Source organism: Hibiscus syriacus, unplaced genomic scaffold (genome assembly GCF_006381635.1).
Source record: "Hibiscus syriacus cultivar Baekdansim isolate YM2019G1 unplaced genomic scaffold, ASM638163v2 tig00110794_pilon, whole genome shotgun sequence".
Taxonomy (NCBI): Eukaryota; Viridiplantae; Streptophyta; class Magnoliopsida; order Malvales; family Malvaceae; genus Hibiscus; species Hibiscus syriacus.
The window spans coordinates 791565-802842 of record NW_024062865.1 but is presented as its reverse complement, the minus strand read 5'-3'; the positions used below and the strand labels follow the sequence as shown (position 1 = coordinate 802842).

General features: G+C 35.3%; 2 protein-coding genes and 1 pseudogene across 2 annotated transcripts; 1 reads left to right on the top strand and 2 right to left on the bottom strand.

Annotated features, from left to right (window-relative positions):
• Positions 1-313: 313 nt before the first annotated feature.
• Positions 314-2573, top strand: LOC120141169 (60S ribosomal protein L19-2-like). The gene is made up of 5 exons (XM_039156102.1): positions 314-471; positions 1086-1208; positions 1635-1948; positions 2241-2293; positions 2378-2573. The coding sequence occupies exons 1-5, from the start codon at positions 360-362 to the stop codon at positions 2400-2402; spliced, it is 627 nt and encodes a 208-aa protein (XP_039012033.1). The 5' UTR covers positions 314-359; the 3' UTR covers positions 2403-2573.
• Positions 2574-3086: 513 nt separating this feature from the next.
• On the bottom strand, positions 3087-4872 carry LOC120141183 (ethylene receptor-like). Its single transcript, XM_039156120.1, has 4 exons — positions 4484-4872; positions 4103-4369; positions 3682-3809; positions 3087-3542 (listed from the first exon to the last, which is right to left on the bottom strand). Exons 1-4 carry the CDS (start codon positions 4808-4810, stop codon positions 3302-3304), a joined length of 963 nt encoding a protein of 320 aa, XP_039012051.1. The 5' UTR covers positions 4811-4872; the 3' UTR covers positions 3087-3301.
• A 1005-nt stretch (positions 4873-5877) lies between these two features.
• Positions 5878-8772, bottom strand: LOC120141184 (annotated as a pseudogene).
• Positions 8773-11278: the final 2506 nt, after the last annotated feature.

Below are 11278 nucleotides of genomic sequence, written 5' to 3'. Positions count from 1 at the left end.
AATAGGCTTTGGAATCGGTGGCGTGGCTGCAAACGGAAACCTCATAAACAGCGTTACACGTTATGTTGGTGGAATCCAATTGAAGTTCATTTTGTTGAACAAAGTCATGTACAAAACGGATTTTCATGAAAGTAATTTGATAATACATAAAACAAGGTCGATGACATTTTTTTCTTAACTAAAATCAGGCCGTCGGTCTTGGGCTGCAATTAAAAACCCGACTTCTAACCCGGTCCAAACAGAAGACACAAAAATTTCCAGGCGACTGCAAACCCTAGGGCTAAAACGGAGCTCATATAAATTGGCACTATCACTATGTCTTACCCTTCTCCGCTACCAAAGAGAGAAAGAGGGAGAAAATGGTTTCTCTTAAGCTCCAGAAGCGGCTTTCAGCCAGCGTTCTAAAGTGTGGAAAAGGTAAGGTTTGGCTCGATCCAAATGAAGTCAACGAGATCTCCATGGCCAACTCCCGTACGTCTTTTCCGTCTCTCTTTTTCATCATCACTGCCCTAGTTTTATTTTCATTTTCGTTATCTTCAGTTTTATGTTGAAATAGAATTTGATCTTGGTTTCGCATCTTTTGTTGCCAAATATATGCTGGAAATGAAGCTCGGAGTGTATATATATATATAATCTGCTGCTAGAAAGATGAAAGATGAAAAGCTAAAGCTTCAATTTCCAGGAATTGAGTCTATAGTAACCTCTGTAATTCGAATCTCAATTTAAAGCTCGTTATTCTTGATGATTTTTCATGTAATATATAATGGATGTAGCTAGCGCATATTGGCCTCAGGGTATGTGGACTAAGTTTGAGATTATGTCACTGAAGAAGTCTCACTTTTGTCATTCCCCAAATGAAAATTTTAATTTGATTGAACAAAGGATTAATTTATATTTTCATCTACGGTTACGCATATATAATTCAACTCTGAAGCAATTGATTAAGTTCAAGTTGATACAATCTTCTGTTCTCTCGTTGAAATTATATTAGGACATTTTATCTTTACTAAAGCAAAACAAAAGGGTTTAATATTTTTCTATTGCTTATTTTTCTTCATTTTTCGAGCATGAACTGAAAACTGCAGGCCAGAACATTCGGAAGTTGGTTAAAGATGGTTTTATCATCAGGAAGCCAACCAAGATTCACTCTCGATCTCGTGCTCGTCGTATGAAGGAAGCCAAGAGAAAGGGACGTCACTCTGGATATGGTATGTTATCTAATCATGCTCGTGGGATTGAATTGACTTAGATGCTGAGTACATGGGTTGAAATTGGTGACTTAGTTGCATACTTGCACATTAAGTACCATGTTGGAACCAGAACATATTCTTGATTGAAATTGATGACTTAGTTATCTACTTAATCATGGGAAAGAAAAAGAAGACTATGTTTTCCGAATTTGCTGTTTATGATGATCTGAGTTTACGTCGAAGCATATTCTTGATTAGTCATCATGTTTTTGGAGTTGGGATGTACAATCATATCCGAAACGAATGAATTTCAATATCATTCAATTTTTTATCCTGCTAGGGATCTTTTGTTGGCCATCAGAAAGTTGTGATGCAAATTTTGAAAAAATATATGCACTGAATTTAATTTGATTAGTTATGTCATAACTCTTATGCTGATTCTAGGTAAGCGCAAGGGTACAAGGGAAGCAAGGCTGCCAACCAAGATCTTGTGGATGAGAAGGATGCGTGTTCTCAGACGCTTGCTTCGGAAGTACAGGGAGTCAAAGAAGATCGACAAGCATATGTACCATGACATGTACATGAAAGTCAAGGGTAATGTTTTTAAGAACAAGAGAGTCCTTATGGAGAGCATCCACAAATCTAAGGCTGAGAAGGCCAGAGAAAAGACTTTGGCTGACCAGTTTGAAGCTAAGAGGGCTAAGAACAAGGCAAGCAGGGAAAGAAAATTTGCTAGGAGGGAGGAGCGATTGGCCCAGGTAAGAACTTCTGTAGCATGTGGTGTTTCTCGTGTTCTGTATACTGAACTGGACATAATGGTTTTGTTTTCTGTTATCTTTGGTGTTTTCCTATGTTTTACTGAAACTATAGATGCTTCTTGCTTTGAAGTCCTTTGATCTCTCTACAAGTGTAGTTTTTTTTTTCTTTCTTTTTTAACGATTCATTGTATTTATACTATTGTCAATAATGTTGAATACATTCATGGTCGATTTTGTTTTCATCACATGTTATGCTGCCGGTTTTCATTTTTGTTCTTCTTCATCTCCTCAGGGCCCTGGAGGAGGAGATAAGCCAGCTGCAGCACCTGCTGCTCAACCAGTCGGGTAAGTTTATCTTTGAGATTCAGTTTCTTTTCCAGAATGATCAGTCTTCGATTGATGTATTTGTCTCCCATGTTTCTTGTTCAGTGGTTCTAAGAAGTCCAAGAAGTGAGGTGACCTCCTGAAGATTAGCGAACTTGTGAGCCATGAGTTTAGATATGAACATGTCCAAGTAGTTTTTTTTTTCGTCGAGTTGTTTTTGGTTGACATGAACTTGCTTAAGTTGGATTAAGATTTCATGATTTTGTTCTCAGTTTACAGGTTCTTTTGCTTTTATTTGACATTTAATTTTTCTATCTTTTATTGAATTCTAAATTCGCTCGTCCATACCGTTTTTAATAGATATGGGATTAAGATGTTATAAATCTATCACTGGACTTATTTAAAGTTATTAAATGGTCACCGGTTATTAATTTTATATTTATTAAAAATAAAATAATAATAGACCTAATCTTTAATGTTTATAAATTGTTTTGATTTGGTTTTAATTTTTTTTAAATAACTCAGTTTAAATATCTTTCCAACAAACTCCTTTGTTAATACATTTTTTATCACTGTATCCTTTATCTCGAACCACCACCTAGAAATGATTTTGGCAAAAATTAAAGAACGAGTGTATTAGGAATATAATCTTAAAAAATGAATTGGATCAAGTTAGGCTCAGTTTAAACTTGATTTTTAGCTTAAAATTCATATTATATGGGTTCAATATTTTTATTCGAATTCCTTCAATTATTAAATGTGTGTTTGGATCTTCGGATAGCTGAAAACGTCTAGCAATCCACGGTAACAAAGGCCAGCTCAAATTCAAGAGTAACGCAGAGAAAATGAAACGCAGAGAAAATGCCACTTCTAACTCGCTACTTTCAGTTATAGAACTCTCACAACAAATAACAGTTAAGGCTATCATATTGGTTTCTTTGGTTTAAAAACAGCAATATTCACCTCCAGTATTGTGAAAATTGAAAACGACCTTTTCTCATTGCAACATTTGCCAGCTACCACTATCACCTAGAGACTTCTTTGGTATCGTGCATTCGGATTAGGAGTACCGCGATGATCTCTTAACAAAGGTCTTTGTCCACTCAGATCTGCACTCCCATGATTTGCTCTAACGTGTGCTGAAGCTTGATGGATAGCTGAATTATCAGGGTTGCTCCCGATCCCCAGTTTCACGAGGAATGTCGCCGTGCAACCTTTGTCGCGGCCCTCACTTCCTATCCATATGTGGCCTCCCATCAAATTTATAAACCTAATTCAAACATTTGAGAACAAAGCTCATTTTGATGGCTACATCAAGTTGGCATCGTCATTTTGAAGCCGGTCCGATTATAATAAGATTAACAAGCAAATGCTTCTCGGGCTAAGGGTTTCAGTATTTCTAATTTTACCTTCTACAAATTGCGAGTCCGAGTCCAGCACCACCACTATTTCCAACAGATCCACTTCGATGGTGTGCAAACTTGGTAAAGAGATTCGGCATATCTTGTGGGAGAACACCACAACCAGAATCCTTAACCTGCCACAATAGATGATACGATCAACAAGAGCTTCGGAGAAGACACGGTGGATGGAAAATCTTTGGATTGCAAGTCATTAACAAAAAGCGAGAGATGCCTTCAATGAGAATCCTAAATGGCATGAATCGAATGGAAATTTAAAGCATTGGATAGTAACAGACAATCAATATATCCCTTGAAGCCGAAAAACTTTAGTCCGTCTTTAAATTATTGTTGGATGCCTATAAGATCATATGCTCAAAAATCTAAATAGAAGTAAATGAAAGTAAAGTTCAATGAAGCAATTGAGAACCTGCACTCGCAAATAGAAGTGACCTTCGACTGACACCGGGTAGAATTCTGGAGGTTGCCAGTCTCTTAAAGACTCTGGTTTTGCAACAGAAGCTATAATCGAAACATAACCCTCCTTTGTGAACTTCGCTGCATTACCGACTACACTTAAAATAGTTTGCATAAGCAGTTTCTCATCACCAACAGCAAACATTGGCAAATCAGGTGCCAGAATCATAGTCAGAGATAGCTTCTTTACAGACACGATCAGCTTTATCAGATTAACGACCTAAAATGCAAAAATATCAACATTAACACCAAAGTCCAACTGCAAATGCAAAAAAAAAAAAAAAATCCATTCCCTCATTAACTATAAATAAAAATGTTAATACCAATTAACTATCTCTTTGAAGATTCCATGAAGATCAAACATTCCAAATTCTACTTCTAGGTTATTATCTTCAAGTCTAGAAAGATCCAGAACATCACTGATTAGGGTTGCCATAAGGTTGCTACTCTTTAGCACTGTCTCGATCTTAACTCTTTGCTCTGGAGTTAGCTTGGTCTCCAGAAGAAGGGAACACAATGCAATAATTGCATGCATCGGCGTTCGCATTTCATGGTTCATTGCAGCAAGGAAATCATTTCGTGCATGAATTGCCCTCTCAGCCTCTCGACAAGCCAAGTCTAAATCAACATTTTGCTCCATAAGCTGATCACGGGCCCTCATAGATTCCTCCAGAATAGCGGCATGAGAGAGAGCAACAGCAACCGTACAAGTACCACCATAAGTTCAGGGCTGGAGTCATGTTAAGAATCAAAGTCCAATCATTAGAGTAGTTCAAAAGTAAATTCATGAACTTAAAAGCAAGTACATAATCAAAACCCAAGTTACGATGTGATTGTTACACTGCATTGCAGCTGCAATCTAACACTATGTTTCTATCACCCTTGTTTCTTAAAACTCAAATTTTAGGTTTGCCTAAAATATGTAAAATGCCTCCCATGTTGTTTTTCTATCAAGATTTTCCTCGTTCAATGTTTGAGAAGAAAACAAATTTGTAAAAGTGCATTTAGGCTGTGGTAAGCCGAAGAATAAAAATGGTTTAATTCAATTTCATATCCCACAAGTTGAAAGGTACGCAGTGTGTAAGTAGTACAAGAAAATAAAGTACCAGCCATGGCCTCTTGTCCAGCAGAAGGTGGCGGAAAATGTAAGATTGAAAACTACTCATTTTAGCAACATGAAACGAAATAACATAGCTGATAAAGGTGCAACCCGCTCTCCTTTGACAAGGCCACATCCCAGTATCCCATTGGGAGTCTCATAATTACATTTTTATTTTAGGTATGACATTTTATTTCATAAATCTTTATTTGTAATCATGCCTATACTAATGTTTGATGATTCGAAACAAAATTATCGTGTTATTATATTTCAATTTAACATGAAATATACTTTATCCTCTCCGGTGGACTTTATTTTAATTGATCTTAAACCTGAGGATGCAAAATCCTTGCACCCTCGTAACAGATTCCTAGACAGTGCCATTAATGGATTAGGGTCTGGGGCCAATTTCCCGAGGTATTTGCAAACTTCAAGTTCTTCAACTAGCCCCAACCTGCAAAACCAATTTGCCTTTCTAGCAATTATCTACATTCAATATTACATAGTTTATATACTATGGAAGAAGATTGGGAGTGGTCAAAAGAATGATAAAATAATGATTCGAGATACAAACAGAAATGCAATATCTTTGTAAAAAGAAAATAATGTGGTCATCTACTAACCCTTTAAGAATGCATTTAATTCACTCTCCATGTAGCAATTTCGTCATTATCGTAGTCACTAAACCACACCTTACCATCCTCGGGAAGCTTTGATCCTGCAGGAGTTGGTCGAGGAGATGATGTTTGAATGAATATTGGTAAAAATGTTACCACAAGAATACAACATGTGAAAATGTATTCACTCTGCTTGGGCAAATGCCAAGAGAGATGGTTGCTATATCCTTGTTTAAGAACAGTGCACCCTCACAAAGCATGAGGCTGTGGATCATTGGGGGAAAGATTGATGAGAAATCGATGAATCATCTCGAAACCAGTGAACGTGATAATAGCTGCAGGCGTGGTCTGGATAGGATTTATCGTACACCTGCGGTAGAATCCGGGAACACCTTCTTGCTGAAATACTTTCTTAATGCAAACAACGACACCGGAATAACGTTTCTTGAAGTGATGTCCCTCTTCCTGAAGCCTTGAGCGTACCACCTGCATTGTAAAAGAACAAATGCAAGCGTGTTAGACTCATCAGGTTACATGGTTAAACTGCCGCTATTTATAAAGAAACATATATAAATACAGCTCTTAGAGACATAGGGTACGGCAAATTAAAGCATGAACACATACAACATACCTCATGTGGGTAAGTCAATGTGGATGCAAATATTTTTGGAAACTGACGTGGCAACAGCAACGTCACGTGCACTGAGTTTATCCAATATGGTTTCCTCTGCTAAGGCCTCATAAAGTTAAAGCTTTTCATCGAGTGTAAACAACTTAAAATGTGTAGATAGATTATCAACCTTGATCGGCCAAATAGAATTTTATCTTCTCAAATGTAGGGGGGAAAATGGCAACGTGACCGATGGCAGCTAATGCAGGGATAAGACCACTGTTCATCATGCAAAAATCAGACACCAATGAATCATTTCTCAAATCAAAACAAGCAAAAAAAAAAACTTTGCTCGGAAAACAGGAAAAAATATCAAATCCTTATGAATGGTGACACAAGACCTGTATAGACCCCGAATACCCTCTTCATGAGCTATTCTACTCAAAGCAGAAAGCGTACTCTTATAAGGAACCACTCCTGCTCTCATTCCTTGAGTCTATAGGAGAAAAAAGGAACATCAGTGCACAAGATGCAATAGTTCATAGCTATTATCTTTAACAGCAACACAATACAGTTGAAATAATAATAATAGTAGAAAGAATCAAGTATACTTGATTATATATATATATATAGATAGATATAGATATGAAAAGGAATTACCCCAAAATAACATGCAACCTATAAAGTCAAGTCAAATAGCCTAAATAACACAAACCGGTCATTGAGCCTTCGATGCAGGCAGTCACTTCCTTTAGTGTGCTTAGACTTAAACCATATATGGTCTCTCTTCTATTATTATTTTTATTCACATATTCTTGTTTCCATATCCTATAGTAAACTATAGTTGCAATGAAATAAAAGGCAAGATAACTTAGAAGTCAATATAATTGAAGATTGCTGCACAGAGCATTGCACAAGCTAGTATTTTCACATCATCATATGCCATTACATCGTGTTTGTGTGTGTGTATAAAGTTGAGAGGCGCACTTGAAGTCTTATCTTCACAACCCAAAATGGATTTGTGGAAATAATTGTAGCAGCTCCAGCACCAGCTGCAGCTAGCATGTTAGCCCCTACCGTAAGAAGTTGATTCTCATCTAAACATGCACACAGAAGAAGTCGATCAGAAATCCATAAGAAAAATTGCAAGACAAGCATATAGAAAAATAAGGTAAAAGGAAGAAATAAATGGTCTATGATAAGACTCAGTTGTGAATCCATAGGCTAGCGACTAACCATCAGAACAAAGAAAGTATTTGAGTTGCTCATACACTGGAAAATATACCTCCAAAAATATTTGAATGCTTCAATTCAAGCAAGCAGTGCACAAATAGATAGAAGAAGTGAATCCCAATAACTAAGGCATGTTAAACACTTCTGTATCTAGGCTAATAATTTAATCTGGAATAAGGAAAAGATCCACAGAAATCTAAACAAAAAGGTGGGTTTCCTATTTGAATTACTTCAACAATAAAATCCTCAAAAAATTAAACCTAAACTTCTCCAGAATAGTGTTACGCATAATTGGGACAGGAAACAGCAAGTATAATTACTATCATGTTGCGTGACAAATCAAAATAACATATTTAGAAAGCAGAATTTTACCAGTTCAATACTTCACAGATTTAAATCTACGTTGGATATTTCAATCTCAAAACTCTTTCTCGATTAGGCTATCTTTGTGTATTTTGTGAAATTATAGGCAATGGTTTGCTTTACAGCATTTGAACGGATAAAAAAAATAGAAACAGTGAATAAAAAACTTACTGCCCAATTAGGAAGTAAAGCGAGTACAGTAGGAGCAAGCCCACGGTACAAGCAGTCCTTCCTTCTGAACTATCTGTTCCAAGCTACCAACTATAATACTAACTGATTAAATAATTAAAAACACACACACACAAAATGTTAGAAATCAGAAGCCTTAAACATTATCGTGTCCTTTTCTCTGTTTTTCTCACTCTCTGAAATTGAATGAAAGAAATTCAGTATTACATACGTTTAACGGTTGAGTTGCCGAGATTTGGCAGCCCATGAACCTGGAATATAGTCTATATAATATCTAAAGGGCACAAGAATGTCGCAGCAATTGCACCTACAGGTGTGCAAAAGAAAGCTCTGAAACTCAGATAGAGAGTATCGTCTTAGAGGCAAAACGAGAGAAGGAAGTATTTAACATACCGGCGGCGGCACCAGCGGCGGCATTGCAAAGGAGATCCCTGCAGTTCGGGGCGTGTGAATCATTGGTCATTTGTAGAACTTTTTATATGAATCTGTAAACAAACGAAGTTTTTAGCCAAACAAAAGGAGTCCTCTCTCGAGAGGGATATAGCCGAGAACCAGAGTCGCATTGCCAGAGAATATAACTCTTTTGGAAATGAGTCGGCGTCGGCTTGCGAATGACCGAGTCAAATCGTCAAAGTTATGTTAAGTCGTTCAAAAGATCGTTTGGCTTTTTAAAACTTGAGGTTTATGTTTGGCTGTCATCGTCCTCTCGTCTCTGTGCCAGAGGATTAGCCATACATGGGTCCCAACTCCCGAGTGAAGCAGAAAGTCCGACTCAGAAAAAATTAATAATCTATACTGCAAAGCAAAATTTGCACGAAGCCGCCTGGGTGGTGGTTGTGATTTGACAATAATTTTGACCATGAAAATTTCTTTAATTTGCCAAATACTAATTGCTGAAATATGGAAAACTATCAATATTCTTATGTGCTTTCTGATCACTTTCCAACCATCTTTGCATATACTAAATTGAATGCTTTTGAGTAGGAGTTTTTATCCCGCAAGTGGATTGTGAGTTGGGTAATGCTCGACTCGTGCTCATTAAAAAAAAGTTATTGCTCGACTCATTACTCGTTAAGATAATTAAAATTTTGCTCAACTCGTGCTCGTTAAGAAAATTTGTTGCTCGTTAAGATCGTTAAAATTTTTTTGACTCGTGCTCGTTAAAAAAATTATTGTTTGACTCGTTGCTCGTTAAGCTCATTAAATTCGTTGCTCGTTAAGCTCACCAAAAATTTTATTTTATTTTGTTTAACTATAAGTAAAATATATTAATACTATACATAACTTAATATAAAACTAAATTAATAAATTTAACCAAAAAAATTATAAAAATGTATGAAACAAATTCAAAGTCTAAACATTAAATTAAAAATCCATAAATACATTAAAATAATAATTTGGGTTTGATATTTGTTTGTAGCAAAATGATAATTATTAATTAATAATTTAGTACTTTTAACTATTTATTAGAAAATTAATATATTAGTCATTTATCATCTTTTTTATTATTTATTAGTAAATTAATAAATTTTGAATGAAATAATTTTTTTAAGATAACTACTAAAAGGTTATAAAAAAATAAAGAGTTACTCATGAACTTATCAAATCGAGTTATACTTTACTCGACTCAGCTCATTAAAATTTCGAGTCGAGTTAATATGAGTCGAATTTTAACCGAGTCGAGTTCGAGTTACTCACGAGCTGCTCAACTCATTAATCACCCCTTATTTTAAGTGCAAAAGTACTTGTATGAGCAGTCCAATTTTGAACTAAAGTATGACTTGTTTGACGAATAAATAAAATTCGGGATGGATGTGGAATTTTTTTATAGTAGAATCCTTGGAATGTATATTGAAATATATTCTTTATAATAACAGATTTGTTTATCATAAGATAATAAAAACAAGTGTTAGAGTTATAACTTAATTTTAATAAATTATTTATAATTGTAACATCTTCTCATTTAGATATTAGAATGAATTTCATTTTAGTGGCTATGTTCTGTACCTTTCAAATTTTCTTATTTAAATATACGTACATGAATTTTAATGTCTATGTTTTGTATCTTATTATCATAACATCTTCTCATTTAGATATTAGAATGAATTTTATTTAAATCTATATTTTTCATAATTTAATTGCGCCTATTATTTATATGATTTGTGATAATAAATGCTTAATGTAAAAAATAAGTGTCCAAACTATACCATTTTTTTCACAAAAAAATGTTTAAATTTTTTCAGTCAATTCAAATGTCTAATGTTACAAACGTTACCACTTAAGGTGACTCGACCGTTATGGACGTTAATTTTCACTATTAAGTGACACGTGCCACATTACGGTGATTTTGAAAAGTTTATTTAAAAAAACAACTTATACTTTTTTATAACAAAAACACCATAATTTTTGAAAATTTTAACCCCTATAAACTTTGAAAAACCTAAATCTAATCTATATATCTGTGTCGGTCGCCACCATTATCGTCGATCGAACCTCCACCCGATCGTGCCTCTACCAGTGATTAGTTACCTGATAGCAAGGACGACCATCTCGACTCCATGGGGCCTAAAATCGTGACTAAATCGTGACGCCCTAAATTGATACTCCACAGGATCTCAACGACCAATTCGACAACAAGGACGATGTTATTCCACTAGAGAGATGGAAAGGACGGCATCGACGGTGGTGGCCGTGGGTGACAAGAGATGTAAGGTTAAGATTAGGGTTAGGGATTAGAGATTTTTTAGGGCTTTGGTTTATATATATATATATATAATTTTAGATAAATTATGATTTTTAATAAATATAATAAAAAATTTAAAAAATTTAAATATATTTTGTAATTACTAGAACATGACATGTGTCACTTAACGAGATATTTTAACGGCCGTTACGGCCGAGACACCTAAAGTGGTACCATTTGTAATGTTAGGCACTTGGATTGACCGAAAAAAAAACATACATCACTTTGGGAAAAGCAATATAGTTTGGGTTCTTATTTTAGGTTCAAAGGTCGCT

Excerpts from the sequence above, each read along its gene's own strand:
- LOC120141169 (XM_039156102.1), top strand. The coding sequence starts at position 360 with ATGGTTTCTCTTAAGCTCCAGAAGCGGCTTTCAGCCAGCGTTCTAAAG. Across the intron at positions 1,209-1,634 it reads GGGACGTCACTCTGGATATG|GTAAGCGCAAGGGTACAAGG; the intron begins GTATGTTATCTA and ends TGCTGATTCTAG. Across the intron at positions 1,949-2,240 it reads GGGAGGAGCGATTGGCCCAG|GGCCCTGGAGGAGGAGATAA; the intron begins GTAAGAACTTCT and ends TCATCTCCTCAG.
- LOC120141183 (XM_039156120.1), bottom strand. The coding sequence starts at position 4,810 with ATGAGGGCCCGTGATCAGCTTATGGAGCAAAATGTTGATTTAGACTTG. Across the intron at positions 4,370-4,483 it reads TTCATGGAATCTTCAAAGAG|GTCGTTAATCTGATAAAGCT; the intron begins ATAGTTAATTGG and ends TTTGCATTTTAG. Across the intron at positions 3,810-4,102 it reads ACTTCTATTTGCGAGTGCAG|GTTAAGGATTCTGGTTGTGG; the intron begins GTTCTCAATTGC and ends CTATTGTGGCAG.